This window comes from Thamnophis elegans, chromosome 10, assembly GCF_009769535.1.
Source record: "Thamnophis elegans isolate rThaEle1 chromosome 10, rThaEle1.pri, whole genome shotgun sequence".
Classification (NCBI taxonomy): Eukaryota; Metazoa; Chordata; class Lepidosauria; order Squamata; family Colubridae; genus Thamnophis; species Thamnophis elegans.
The window spans coordinates 8,198,436-8,213,756 of NC_045550.1; the positions used below are offsets into that span (position 1 = coordinate 8,198,436).

The window sequence follows — 15,321 nt, forward strand, 5'->3', positions numbered from 1 at the left end:
ATGAAGATTTCTATAGAATCTATCTTGCTGTTGATTGGGAGCATAAATTCCCAAAAGTAATGTCTTTTTCCCTTCTAAGATTAAGTCTAAAGCAATATATCTTCCGAAGGGATCTGCTTCTATTAATTCAGCTTTCATATCTTTTCTTAAGTATACAACTATACCATTCTTCTTTTCCATAGCAGAAGCTGCAAAATGTTGACCAAGTTTTGAGTTGATCAAATATTTTTGATCAGTTGACTTGATATGAGTTTCTTGCAAACAAATTACAGCGTTCTTAAACTGTTTAAGATAATGAAATATTTTCTTCCTCTTCTGTGGAGAGTTCAGTCCGTTGACATTCCATGTTAAAATCTTAGTTGTCATCTTTGGTTGGTTGAAGCATTTTTAGAGCTTCCTGCACGGCCTGTTTAACCTTAGGTCTAGCTCCTCCCACTGCTTCCAGATTTGTTGTTGTAGTTCCTTGATCGATGGCCGATGATTGTTGATGCTGTTGCTTCTTAGCTTGTTTCTCCATACGTCTAGTAGTCATGCGGCTAGGTCTTGGTTCCATAGCACCTTGCACTTCTAGAGAAGAGAGATGCTGCCTGTCAGACTGTGAGTTTGACACCCCTGATTTAGACTGGCAGCATTAAGTTTGATTAACTCTTATACATTTGCATATTTTCTCCCCCTTCACAATTGTCATTAAGCAGATTTAAACAACCCACGGTTTTTCTGCAGTGCCAGAAATAATCAACTGAAATACCAATATTTGCCCATGAATCAAAAAATTTAACCAGTGGATTTCTAAAATACTCCTTTTAGCTTCATTCCTTCATATTAATTTTTTTCCAGATAACTAAGCCCTTTATTTTTTTATCTCATCCATTCTTTTGGCAGCTTCTTGTGTAGCTCTTTATTACGCCCATTTGTTTTCTAACTTTTACCATATCGTCTGATGAAAATTGTATTTATAAAACTCATGGTTTACTCAGCAATGGTTTTCTCAAACCTTTGCAACTTTAATAAGATTTGTATGCCGCCCACTCCCTAGGGACTCTGGGCGGCTCACAACAAAAGTAAAAACATAAAATATTAAAAATACAATTATTTAAAATAAGATATCATCCATTCAATCACGTGGGGCTGGATTTTAATCAACAGCCCCAGGCCTGCCCGAACAGCCAGGTCTTGTTCGCTTTACGGAAGGCCGGGAGAGTGGTAAGGGTCCGGATCTCTGCGGGTAGCTCGTTCCATAAGGCCGGTGCAGCAACAGAGAAGGCCCTCCCTCGGGGAGCCGCCAGCCGGCATTGTCCGGTCGACGGCACATGGAGGAGGCCCAACCTGTGCGATCTTATTGGTCGTTGGGAGGTGAATGGCAGGAGGCGGTCTCTCAGGTAGCCAGGTCCAAACCAATTTTGAGTTTGCCTGACAAAATGAACCATCTATTTTTGGTTTGTGCAACATACTAACATGAAAATGTCATGCAAACTCTTAAGAGTTCCTAAAAAAAACTATTTTATAAAGCTTAACCAGCCTAAGAAAGCATGACTTTTAATCAAATTAAAGTATTTCTACATTCCCTGTGTTTGTTCTGCCACACTGCAGTTTCAGTGATCAAAATGTGAGGGTTTTTAGTATAGTTTTTATTGTCATTGTACAAAATAAATACAACGAAATTGGTTATTTTAAATTTTAAAGCCTGAATGTCTTCCACTCCAGCTTTTGAAAGTCATTGCAAACAGCAAGTTGCATATCTGCACTGTACATACTTCATTCTTAATTTACAAGGTCCCAAAGGTGCTTTTTCAAAGGCAACTGGACTTTCTGCAAGATGTTTTGCTTCTCATCCAAGAAGCTTCTTGAAAACATCTTCAAAGAAAAACGAGAAAGTCCAGTTGCCTCTTGAAAAAACACCTTTGGGACAACCATGACCTGGATGACTGAGAATCTCCATAGCCATTCATTTCCAAGGTTATGCATAGTTATGCAAATCAATTTCTGATTAAGTTTTCACATCAGCCCAAGGCACAATGTAGTTTATAATCTATGATTCCTCAACTGGGAAAACCCTGACAATTCTTAAGCAAATCATGGCTTTGTGCCTAACGTGAATCTATTTCTTATATTCCATATTAAAGCAGACGTAAAGTGAGCCGAGGTGGCGCAGTGGTTAGGGTGCAGTACTGCAGGCCACTTCAGCTGACTGTTATCTGCAGTTCAGCGATTCTAATCTCACCGGCTCAAGGTTGACTCAGCCTTCCATCCTTCCGAGGTGGGTGAAATGAGGACCCAGACTGTGGGGGTGATATGCTGACTCTGTAAACCGCTTAGAGAGGGCTGGAAGCCCTATGAAGCGGTATATAAGTCTAACTGCTATTGCTATTAAGTGTGAAACCTACTGGGTCAGGCTGGACAGCCTCTTAGAGCCCTTTTACTTCTATATTAAAGCCACATAGGCAGAATTGCAGCTTGCAAAAGAACAGGAAGCCAATACCTAACCACAAGATGTCTCTACGTCAAAAGTCCAAGGTTCAATTGAAGTTTTTAATAACATGTACTCCATAAACAAAAGGAGAAGAAATATCCCATCTCCTTATAAGGCTTTCTCCTCAAGGTAACCACTAAGAAATGTGTTAAGTATCTCCGTGTTGCGATGCTTTTGAGAATGTATAAGAATGCGTGCTTCGATAATGAAGGTGGTTCAGAACTTGCAATGCTAAGCCATGGGCTAGCTTTCTGAACCTGGCTGCCAAATAAACTTTTCCTGTATCCTGAGAAGTCTAAAGCCTGTCATTTTCTGCAACAATATCTAGCTATACACGGAAACAGACCGCACGTTGCATTTTTTATTACAAGGAAGACCCAGTTTTATAATCCCTGCATCGAGGCAAGGCATGCTGCAACCTTGGATTGCCTGAAAGGAGTATAGGCACTTTTTTCCACTTTTTACTCATGCTGACCAGTTTAATTTTCCTCTCGAATACTGGAAGCATCAGGAGTTTTGTTTAAAAAAAAATTGCATTGCATTCTGCACCCAGAATCTTAAAATAACCACCAATTTCCTTCTTGACTTCTATTGCCCAAGAGCGACTGCGGCTGCGCCGTAGCAGACAGCAAAAACCGGTCTTGTGCAATCTCGTTGAACAGTTGCAGGAAGCCCCGCCCCCAGCCCCGCCCCCGCAGACCACAGCGCTCAAATCAGGTGGGCCGCCATACTGAAAGATGAGCCGCGACGCTATCACGTGCTTGATCAACTCACTTCCTATTATACTGACGACAGGAAAATAGAAAGTCTCCTTGTCTATGGTTACGTTTGTGAGAGGGCGGAAGAAGTCCTACTAAACATATGCCCGATAAGCAACTCGCCCTTTGGACATTCAGTTCCGCCTTAAAATTACTCCGCCAGGGTTGTTTCATTCCGGCCGGGGCTGCTGAGTGATCAAGGCTCGGCTCTACTTAATGGCCATGGCGAGCAGCAGCCTGACGGAGACGCCCCAAGTTGGCTGGGCCGTCTCTGCCGGCATCCACCGCGTCTCGGTCGCCTGTTCCTGGAAGTGTCCGGGCGATCTGGCGAGGGTTCTCTGTGTCGTCCCGGCGGGGGGATTCGATGCGGAGGAGCTTTGGGAACCAGCCCCGAACGGGTGAGAAAGTCCTTTTGAGGCCGGGAGGGAAAGTGGGACAAGGCCTCAAAGCAGGGTGCTCGAGTAGTTCGTTGCAGGCTCACATTTCCGGGTTTAGAAGCCCGTCATTCGTTTAGGCCAGTGTTTCTCAACCTTGGAGACTTGAAGTCCTGTGGACTTCAACTCCCAGAATTCCCCAGCCAGCACAGCTGGCTGGGGGATTCTGGGAGTTGAAGTCCACAGGACTTCAAGTCTCCAAGGTTGAGAAACACTGGTTTAGGCTGTTGCATGGATGCTGTAAATCGCGGCTTATGGTTTACCTGGATGTCTGAACGCAGCCCGTTAGGATTTGCTGGCTAAGCCAGGCTTCCAAAACAGTTTACAAACATTGAAATAGAAGGATTGGATTTATCCAGGGCACTAAATGTGGGATTAGCAATTGGGAATGGGAGGGGGAGAAACAATGGATAGCAATAGTAATAGCAATAGCAGTTAGTTGGTGGTGTCTTTCTTTTTCATTAAAAAACAATTATAGGTTATATAGAACACCATGCTTTGCGTTTATTTCCTACCTCAGAATGAAGGAAACTCTGGCACTACACAAACAGAGCTGTATAACAGAACAGCCATTAAAAGCTGCCCACACCAACTGTAATATTTAAGTTTTGCAATTAGCAATAGCAATAGCAATAGCAGTTAGACTTATATACTGCTTCATGGGGCTTTCAGCCCTCTCTAAGCGGTTTACAGAGTCAGCATATCGCCCCCCACAGTCTGGGTCCTCATCTTACCCACCTCGGAAGGATGGAAGGCTGAGTCAACCTTGAGCCGGTGAGATTTGAACCGCCGAACTGCAGCTAGCAGTCAGCCGAAGTGGCCTGCAGTACTGCACCCTAACCACTGCGCCACCTGGTGTCCTGTACAAATTTTGGGGTTTTTCTGGTGCCCCTTCTCCAACATCTCGGAGCAGAACTACTGAGAGTTAACTGTATATTTTCTTGCCCTTCTCCCCCTCCATTCCCACTTGCTAAACTCAGGCTAAGTGCCGTGAATAAATCAAACGTCCAAAATCGAATTTTATTTGTTTTGAATTGAGCCTTATTGCGCGAAGGGCAGAAAGGGGGTGGGGTGGTGGAGGGTAAGAAGCAACAAAATAAATGAAAGGCAGGCAATAAAAGGAAAAGAAATTGAATCAAATCTAGTTTACATGTAATGTATTACATCCAAACAATTCTGTGCAATCCATCCTTGCTTCTATTGCAACCATTCCTTTCATGGGCTTTTTTTTTTTTTTTTTAATTTCTCTACCTCCCTCTTTTTGAGTTCTCACCACCTGCATCCAGTCACAGCTTTCTTGGGCTTACCTTTCTCCTGGACCTGTTTTATCTTCCTTTATTGATTTAGTTCATGCTTGGTCCTCATTCATTCTCTGCATAGGTAGTCTTCATTTGGATGACCACTCATTCAGAGACCAAAGTTACTATGACACTGAATAAGGTGATTATTACTGGCCCTCATTGTTGCAGCATCCCTACGGCAGTGTGGTTGCAATTTTGAACTCTTGGCAACCAGCTCACAATTAAAATGGTTGCAGCATTGCATGGATTGCCATTTGCAACCTTCACTCCTGGCTTCTGATTAACCATGTCAGTGGGGAAATCTGGCAGGAGGTCGCAAATGGCAATAATGTGATGTCACACCTAACAAAATGGAGGATTTGCAACAAGTGCTGTAACTGCCATATTAATTGGCGCAGTCATGTGACATTGCTTTTTTATGACTATGTTGCTTAGCATAGATAGTTGTTCTGACCCACCCCCCCTCCGTCCAGGAACGAAAGCTGAAACCAACGTAAATGAGAAGGTTCTTTTAATAAGTCAAGACTCTCGTTGGCTGCAAGCCACATATACAAAGAGATAAGCACTCTGGCAGCAAGTCCTACAAAACTTGGCAGCAATGCAAACAAACTCTGGCAGCAATCCAGCCTGCCAAGTTTGTTTCTTGTTAGTCCTTAACGTTGACTTCTGCAGAAAGGCTGGCACAAGCAGTCTCTTTTATAATCAGGAGAGGATCTTAATGAGCATCAGCTGAGCGTAATCACCTCTTGTAATTGCGCCCTTGTTCTTGACGCCGAGTAGCCCTTCGATGGCGTGCATCCTGGAACAACTCACAGGTGTTTTCTGGATCACTCATTCTTGTCTCCTCCCCACTGATCCAAGGCTCAGACGCCACCTGGTGGCCAACCAGTCACTCCTCGCCCTGCTCGGAGTCGGAACCCTGTCCAGGGTCCTCCACCTCCTCCAGGGCCCACTCATAAGACCCCTTGCTGTCGGAGTCTGGCGGCAGCTCCAACGGCTCCTGCCAGGCCACAACAGATAGTATGCTAGTAGGCGGTCCCAGTTATTGTTTATTAAGCAAGGACTACCTGTGTAATAAAATCATCTCAACGTACTTGTTTAATATTGATAACTCATTTTTGTATTCAGTTCATATTCATTTATTTCATTAGTCATTCATTCTTGGCTGCGAAAAAGCTCCAGTGCAGATCCTAAAATAAGCTAGATAGATTTAAACATAATAATGCACAGTTTTCAGTTCTTTTATGTATGGACGCTATACAGTTTTTGGACTCAAGATATATTTTCTCCCTTTCAGTAGTCCATGCGTCTGTTTTTTGAATCTAAATTCAGCCTCTCTCTTCAAAGGGTAGGAGAAACCACTTCTTCATGTAACTGCAATAAAACTTTGAAGAGATAACCATTTAAATGCCTGTGTAAAATTTTAGCCATGGGAGAGATATTTTCGGATTTTTGTCATATACGTTTGAAATGTTTGTTTCCAAGAGGTACTGATGTTCAAATGAGTAACTTAAGATAACCTTTCTCTCTTAATATAGTCAGAATGTTGTCGTTCTTGAAGGACAAATAAATGATGACGGTGTAGTTCCCTGTTTGCTCTACTTGAACTGTGATCCATGTGGCGCTGAAGAAATTGTCTGTCTAACTATTGTAAGTGAAGCAAGGAACATGGAAGTGTACTTAGGAGATGAATACTACGGAACTGGAAGAGGAGAGCGAGTGTTTACTGTCAATCACGGCAGGTCAGTTGTTTTGTCTTTCCAGCATTGATTCAGTCAACAATATAATGAGGTTAGTTAGTTAGTTAGCAGTTAGACTTATATACCGCTTCATAGGGCTTCCAGCCCTCTCTAAGCGGTTTACAGAGTCAGCATATCATCCCCACAATCTGGGTCCTCATTTTACCCACCTCGGAAGGATGGAAGGCTGAGTCAACCTTGAGCCGGTGAGATTTGAACCACTGAACTCCAGATAACAATCAGCTGAAGTGGCCTGCAGTACTGCACTCTACCCACTGCGCCACCTCAGCTCTATAGGTTATAGTCAGTCTCACAGATAAGACTTCCAGAAAGTATATACTCAAAATATTTTAATATATGTCAGTAATGTGGCTTGATGGTTTTTTCTTCTGCCTTCTTATTGGTATGTAGACTGTGTTTTGCTAATGCAGTGAAACCGAAAGGAACATTTTGATGATTGGTTAGAACATTTTTGAAAGTTCTTTCTCCTAAAGAAACATGTTGGGATAGCAGGAATATAATAGATATGATGTTAATAATTTTGACATGTTGGGTAGAGATCTTAATGTTTCATTTCATGAAAGAAAAAAATGATTATTTATACATGCTCAAATTATATAAGGAGAGGATAACTCTTATAGCCAGGTTGCTTCCAAGAGGTTTATTTAAAAATAATCCTGGAACAGAGCTTTAATCATATATGGATTATCTCTATAACATTTATTTTTGATGTTTTTTCCAAAATAGCTTAAAAAAAAACCCTAAAGTTCATTTTTGGAGCTCCTGCTGAGCATTAAGCTTTTTCCTCATTGCAGTTTTCTCAACCATCTCCCTGTAGCTCTTAATGTCTACTTTTCTATTCTTGTGATTTTGGGGAAAAAAACTTTCAGTGGAAATCAATGAGTACTTCATTTGATAGAGGTACCCTGTGTTAACCCTGAAGTGCTTGCCTATGTACATAGAATTTCTGGATTGTGAGTGGGGTCTTTATCTTTTTGCTATATTTAAGTAACTGCTGGTATTTTGCGGATTACTAAGAAACGTAGGTGCTATTGAAAGTTTGTAATATTTGAAAACGTAGTAGTGCTCTCTGGTTTACTGGACAATATGTAAGTGGCATTTTGAAAAAAAAGAGAGCATTTCTTGTATTTTTTTAAATGGAAAACTATTTCAATGATGCAGCATTATAAAAACTTTACAATTCCTTCATTTTACTTTTTTCTAGCAACGGTGATCAGGCTTCACTATACAAAAAGTATGTTAAATTGGAGCCCTCAACGGTTTCTTGTAAGATTAAGGTAGGTTATTAAAAAAAAAAAAAACCTCTTGAATTTTTGGCTCATTTTTTAAAAGATAACTCCATCAGCTTTACAAATTATTCAAAAGAGGGCCTTTGCAAAGTATGATGATGTGCGAAGGAGTACTCCTGAAAGCATTGAAACAACTGGATTGCAGCTTCTTTGAAAACTTTCTCCAGCTGTCTGTACATTGTATGTATCTGTATACATAGGCAACGCTTCTGAAACTGCAAATAAAGCAGGTTGACATGCATACCTGCAAACTGCTTGAAACAATATTTGAAGCGTTGTACAGGCCTTCCAGTGATAGAGCTGCTTTGAGAAGAGATAACGCTTTATAAAGAAGCCTCTGTTGAATGCCTTGCACATCTCTAATGGTGATAAATAAAATTATTCTGTTCCCTTTTACATTTTGGAAGTCGTAAAAAAAAAGACCATTTCCTTTAATCTGATATTCCAGACATTTTGATTATAAGCAGATTTTAATTATATCTCTCCCTTTTTTGTAAACAAAAGCAAAAAGCAGTATAGCACAAGTAAACTATGATAGGGAGACATATTGATAACTTTTAGAAGCACCAAGAGTTTACCCTGAAAAACTATTCCTTCCCAGTTGCAAGCATGCAATAAACCCATCTTCCAGTCCCATGTTTTCCTGTTTCTACCCCAAAACTTTCCTCAATTCTTTAACCTCCATCCTTGGCCTGTGAGACTCAATATGCCTAACTAATATAAAATTGATTCAGAGAAAAATAGAAAGGAGGTTCACTCAACATCATTCTCCATTTTACAGAAAATAAAAGATTAGAAACTCATGTTTACTGACGTAATTGGCAATTTGCTCTCAAAAGTTCTATAAAATGTAAGCTTGGAATCACTAGTGCAGAATCAAGAAACTAGTCCTTCTTGAAATTGTGGCTTTAATGCTATCTAACAACAAATTTTAATGTTTTGCTTCAACCTAGTCATATTATTCACTTATGTTTAGTTATATCAGACCTATTATTAGTACGTGCATAAAGTTTACAATGACAGTTAAGAGGAGACAGTTGGAGGTCATTTTTTTAAAAGAGTGTCTTAAATTAATTGAATTATTTCCTCAATTCACCAGAATTCTCTCTTCACTAGCTATTGTCCATCAATGAAAAACAAAGAGTACTCATCAATAAAATCATAGTACAAGTCCAGTCAGCCTGTGCAAAAACGGTGCCAAGTGTTACATTAGGATCAGGAATAGACCTAGATAAAGTACAAACTATAATGGAATCAATGGGATCCAAATTATCACCTGGGGCACAACAACTCCTCGATATGGTTCGTTTTCAACAGAAGGTAAGTTACCATTTACAAAACACCGTTCATAAAATGTCCTTTTTATGCGCAAGAAATAGAAGGGACTGTATAATGTGGGATATTTGTATTCTCAACTTGTGTATTATTTGTGTGCTGTTAATTGAAATAAAGGCAGGTTTTGCCACCTTTCAAATGTCTCCTACAAAATTTAGTTATGTAGTAGAATTTCTGTTTATAGCTTTCCTTGTTTAAATTTTATTATTAAATTTATATTTTCAGACTAATTTTGTGGCATTTTGCATAGTGAAGATCAATAAATAGATAAATATGTAACACAAAGTTACAACACTGGTCTGGAAATGTAGGGTATACATAAATTGAAATTATATGGCAACTTGTGAACCTTCCAATTAGACTCCAAAAGTAGATTGCGAGGCAACCTGAGTCCAGAGTTAAAGGATAGTCTGAAGGCGGGGGTGGGGGGGGGGGTGAACTAGAGGATGGCAAACATTTTCCATATTATTGCCAAGAAAATTGCACTGATGATTCATCTCATAACTATTTAAATGTGAATGGTGGGTGTCGTTTGAAAAGTATTCATTAATTATCATGGTTCTGGATCAGTCTAGCAATGAAGAAAACAATGGTGAAAATGCAATTATATTCTTCTCTTTCATTGTTACTCTCCTTTTCATTTGTCTTGTTCATTCCACATTTAGCACAATGTGCATTTAAGATAACAATAAAAAGAGCCTCCATTGATACTTTCTCATTGAAAGCTCCAAATTATTTATGTCTTTCTATCAAAGATTATAGTAAAACAAAGTCAAGTTCAATAAAATATTCTCAAACAACCTGTTAGGCATGGATAATCAAATCTCACACAACTCAATGAAGAATTCCATTAGCTACTTTCTTGCTCATGCTTATTTCATAAGACGTTGACAGTTTGCATCTGGGCCAAACTAGATTTGACAATATTCAAGGGGGATTGGACCTTGCCCTGTTATGCCCACATTGCATTTCCAGACTAATTCCCTGATTGGTTCCTCCCCCTGGTTAGCAGGAGCCAATTGATTGAATTTCAGAAAATTACTAGAAAAGCAATGGATTGAGCAAATGGTTTTCCAATAAGGGGAATATTCACCAATTGAATTGAATTGAATTTTATTATTTGTATGCCGCCCTTCTCCGGGAGGGACTCAGGGCGGCGAACAACTCAAAAGGGGAAAAGGGGAACATAGAACAGAATACAAATAATTAAAATAAGCAAGAATCACACAACCACACAAGTCGAGAGGGGAGGGGAACTCATCAACCCCAGGCCTGCCGGCAAAGCCAGGTTTTGACGGCTTTTCGGAAGGCCTGGAGAGAGGTGAGGGTCCGAATCCCTGCAGGGAGTTCGTTCCAGAGGGCCGGAGCTGCCACAGAGAAGGCCCTCCCCCGGGTAGTAGCCAGGTGGCATTGGCTAGTAGACGGAACCCGGAGGAGGCCAATCCTGTGTGATCTAATGGGTCTTTGGGAGGTAATTGGCAGCAGGCGGTCTCTCAAGTACCCAGATCCAATACCATGAAGGGCTTTATAAGTTACGACTAGCACTTTGAAGCGTATCCGGAGACTGATCGGTAGCCAGTGCAGCTCGCGGAGGCTAGGTGTAAAGTGGGTGTACCGAGGTGCACCCACAATCGCTCGCGTGGCTGCATTCTGGACGAGTTGAAGTCTCCGAATGCTCTTCAAGGGCTGCCCCATGTAGAGTTCAATGTGAGTCTGCAATATACAAAAGATACTATTGGAAATCGATTAGAAATTGTACAATTATTTTATTGGGTTATACAGTATATCTAAATTAATGAGACCATGAATTTTATTTCTATCAGAATGGAATTTCTTTTGGAGGCAAGTTACAAAACATCTTAGGAGGAAATGGCTTTGTGTGTGGAAAAAATCATCCCATGGATGGATTGAAAGAGGCATCTGACTTTGAACGGTTAGGCCACTTATCCAATGGACCTTCTCTTTTAAAAGCTAATTTGGTAGCTAAAACAGTTGCAGAAGATTTGAATGCCCACTCCAAGATAACCAAACAGGTTACAGGTAATATATTTGAGCTCCCTGGACTTCAGTCTTGTACTGTACATTCTGAAAGTGACTGTAAAGGGTTGCTGGCATCGTTTTTTCAAGAACGAGGAAGTGAAAATTCAAATATACCTAATTCCACATTGCTGCTTCCACTTCTTCAAACAGTGTGTGGTCAAGTAGATCGCCTATCCATAGATGAAAAGGATAAATGCTGTGAAAAAAAGTTTGCTTCCCAGAAAGATGGAATTCAAACTGTTGGGTGAGTTTGTATTGAAAAAAAAAAATCCATTTTTAAAATTGGTCTCAAAATGCCTCTTTGAAAAAATACTTGTACTTGTACTTGTACTTGACGCCTCTTCACCCATCGTGGGTATAGGCGACTTCCATGGAAATTTGACGCCACTGTTTTCGGTCCTGGGCTAGTTTGAAGTGACGCAGAGTGGTTAGACGAACACCTCCATGGAAGCTGTTTCGGCTGGATATACCCAAGGGGACACCAGTCCCAAGGGTCGACAGAGCCCGATTGGTGGGAACGGGGGGCACCACGTGAAGGCCGGGTTGTCGTTTGATAGTTGAGAGGCTTTGCAATAAGCGTTGCAATGTATATTTTGCGCATCAACTATCCTTGCCCGCCCTTTGAAAAAATAAGGTCAATTTTACCAGGCAGTTGAATTAAGTAACTGTTAACAAAACCTTTCATCATTGGGTGAGTTTAAATTTAGCTGGATTTTTTTTTAATACATTAAAGTTGAGATCACCCAAATTGCTAATTTCTGAATGGTTCACTTTCCATAAATCTTTGCACTCTAATAGCAGGAACTATACAAAAGATTAATCAGTTGAATTTGAAAGCTAGTTAACTAGGCAGTTATTTTCTGAATATCTACTGGTTCCCTAAATTATCTCTTTAAATCAGTTTTAAGATGCTGGCATGAAATCACAGAAAAAGAAAGATATTTATTTGCTCATTCAGCTTATATGGGGGTCCACTTATCAAGTGATTGTGAGTAGCTAACAGTGTTAAGAACATGAAATAATACATCAGTAATAAAAATCCAACAAACTTGTAGAAGCACTGGGCACAATAATTCACAGAACTCATATTGAAACATAATAGTGTCCTTTTCCAGTTCCAATGTAGTGTAATAATTATCTGTACTCAAATACTGAAAAATTGTATGCCTTAAGTGGCTATAACCATATTTTGCTTCCTGCCTTACCAGAGGTATTTGATTGACTTAATTTAATAAATCTACTCATTTGACCAGCTAGAAAGTGGTAGATGATACTGCTTAACATTTAAAAAGACACATTTAAGATTTCTAAATTATTAATATTAATTATATGTACTATTAAGTGTTAGTTTTGGAAGATTTTCAGATTTTGATCGTTCATTGTCAGATATTCTACTGGGGTATTTGTTAAATTCATGCCATTTAAGATACATAATTTATACTTTTGGATAGCATGGATCAGTTTTTGATTCTTTGCATTTTTCTGCAGTTTAGAACAGCAGCATATTTGTCTGTATTTGGAAAAATTCATGTCCCAAAAGATCGACCTGACAGAGAAGAGATTAATGGATTATATTGACCTACGTATGCAAAAACTTCAGGAACATGTTGATAATAAACTTGCCGCAGTCATGGATTTGGTTAATAATTTGCATCTTGTTTCTCAAGAATGTGGTCCTTTGAAAGAAGAAAGCACAGATGGGAAGAGGTAGGAAATACTTATAAAAATCAAACACCAATATGTTTTATAAGGCCGGGTCTGTTTTACAAACTTTTTGCTTATAAGCTTGTAAACATTTACACCTCAGATTTTGTACTTTTTCTGTAATTTTGCAAGTATTATATGCTAATGTTAATTGTTATATATCCGTAATGTGCAAAATAAGTATTTTTTTTACATTTGAGAGTATTTTCTACATCTGCTTATGACCTATTTATTCGTAACTATTTAAAAATAAGTTTTGGGCATGATAAAGTGTCTTACTAAATTATTTTGAACCATTCTAAATAAAGTGCTTTGCAGCTTTATCAACATTTAACAAGATTTTTATAGTCTATTATAGGGCAATTTCACATAAAATAATTAAATTACATCCATTCATTCTGAATTCTAAATTAATCTTCAATCTTAGAAAAAAAAGCAGATTAATTAAGGGAAAGGAGTCATTGACACATTCTGTATCCGGTCTTGTTATCCATATAGAACTACTAGATATTTCAAAAATGTATTTACTCTGATCTTATTTTGTATATGTGTAACTCTATTTGACAATGGTTCATTGGCAAATATTATACATAGCATGAATTTTTGCAGTACAGCAATAGAATCAAATGATTTCTGACATCAAGAACTATTTTGCCTCGAATGATTTATTCATGTACACTTTCAGTAGTTTCCTTAAATGTTTGTGTATTAATATATAAACACAGAAGGTTAAAGAGTTTGCCTAAAAATAAGTTTAACATGAAGGAGCTCATGGAAGGAGAATATTCCTGGCCATTTTCTTCCCTGCAGCCATCTGTGTCTCCTGAAAAATTCACCAGAAGAAGAAAGTGTGGAAAGAGAAGAATCATATTTATCACCATAAGTTTCCTCAATTTCCGGGGGTGGTGGTGGTGGTATCTGATGTAACTGGATGTATATATGTTTTGTATTTGGCTATTTCCCTTCCAGATGAGTTTAATGCTGTTTAATTCATTTATTTTAATTGAAATTGTCCTTTTAAGAGAAAAATCATGGAAAGACAACAGAACATTCCATTCATATCTCTGTAGATGTGAAACAGTCAGATGAAGATCCTTGTTAGTGACTCAGTTTCTGGTATCTGTATCCGGTTTCTCGAGCGATGAGCCGCTTTGCTGCTAGACCAACCAGGAGTACTGTGTTTGCGGCCAACACAACGAATGCAAGGATATATAGGATTTGGGGCTGTGCATTAAGACTTCCTTCTGGATAAACCTCACTAGAAATGGCTGAATATAAAAAAAACAAAACAGAAGACAAAAGGAGGTTACGAGGTCTTTGCAAATTCCAAAATCATGGAACAATACTTTTAAAATAAAATCTTGAAAATTGTTGGCTAAAAAATTCCTTTTTTTAACCAGTATTTTGATTGATTGGCTAGAGATGGAGTACTGGCAGTTCTGCTTGTCTGCAGTTCAATGGTAGCATGATTTGCTTGCTATTTATAATACTGAAGGTGCTCTTAAACGGTTGCCAATGAAACCTGTTAAATCTACTAATGTAGTCAGTTCCAAGAAAACATTCTCACCTGATCGATCCATGGAACTTTCTTCTCCTTTCAGTCTGAGGGGTCCAATCACTGCATCGCCTTTCCATTTGTAGGAGGAAATCCCTCTCTTATGCCTAGAAATGCAACCTTTGGTGCAGCGAGAATTAGAATTCTTGCTGTCGCAAATTAAAACTTCACAGTGAAGATAAACTGATGGGTAATGTTTTAGAAATCTGAAGGATCTGAACCTAAATCTTCCATAATGCTCAAGGATGGGATAGGCCATAAAAGAATCGTCCTTAGTGCATCTGAAATAGAATATTCAGATTATTTTAGCATGATTAATACTTGAACTTATATGCATTCATATATTATGCTTACCAGAAACTGCTTTGTAAATAGGTGCTTTTAAGGCAAAAAAATGTTTCAATCCTGCACCTATTTATTTACTTTCCTTTGACACATGGACTCTTTCAATCTATAGTTAGCTCCACTTATATTCTGTCCAGAAGGTTTCTCCTGTTAGTCTGTTGCATATGTAAAATAAAGCCATGTGAGATGTATTACAATTTATATACTTGTGGTTATTAATCTATTTTTTCAAATGCCTGGAATCTTGTGAGCAGACTTAAATATATGTAAAGGAGGAAGACAGAATGAACTTGATTGACTATAAACAAAAGTAGTACTTAGATGTCATTC

The 15,321-nt window shown here is 39.0% G+C and overlaps 2 protein-coding genes across 3 annotated transcripts in view; one reads left to right on the plus strand and one right to left on the minus strand.

Moving 5' to 3' along the window:
* The first annotated feature begins 3,329 nt into the window (after nucleotides 1-3,329).
* C10H10orf88 (chromosome 10 C10orf88 homolog) lies at nucleotides 3,330-14,415 on the plus strand. 2 transcript variants are annotated; one of them, XM_032225415.1, is made up of 7 exons: nucleotides 3,330-3,626; nucleotides 6,502-6,705; nucleotides 7,928-8,000; nucleotides 9,129-9,332; nucleotides 11,171-11,631; nucleotides 12,876-13,094; nucleotides 14,162-14,415. In XM_032225415.1, exons 1-7 carry the CDS (start codon nucleotides 3,445-3,447, stop codon nucleotides 14,178-14,180), a joined length of 1,362 nt encoding a protein of 453 aa, XP_032081306.1. In that variant the 5' UTR covers nucleotides 3,330-3,444; the 3' UTR covers nucleotides 14,181-14,415. The 2 variants fall into 2 exon arrangements, with proteins under 2 accessions (XP_032081306.1, XP_032081307.1); XM_032225416.1 differs by lacking the exon at nucleotides 14,162-14,415 and having other exon boundaries at nucleotides 3,331-3,626; nucleotides 12,876-14,127.
* The window catches only part of CUZD1 (CUB and zona pellucida like domains 1), a 33,462-nt gene continuing 32,172 nt past the window's right edge, over nucleotides 14,032-15,321 (minus strand). Inside the window, exon 8 of the mRNA XM_032225586.1 lies at nucleotides 14,032-14,927. Coding sequence (XP_032081477.1) covers nucleotides 14,573-14,927 — 355 coding nt within the window. The 3' untranslated portion in view covers nucleotides 14,032-14,572. The remainder of the gene's footprint in view (nucleotides 14,928-15,321) is intronic.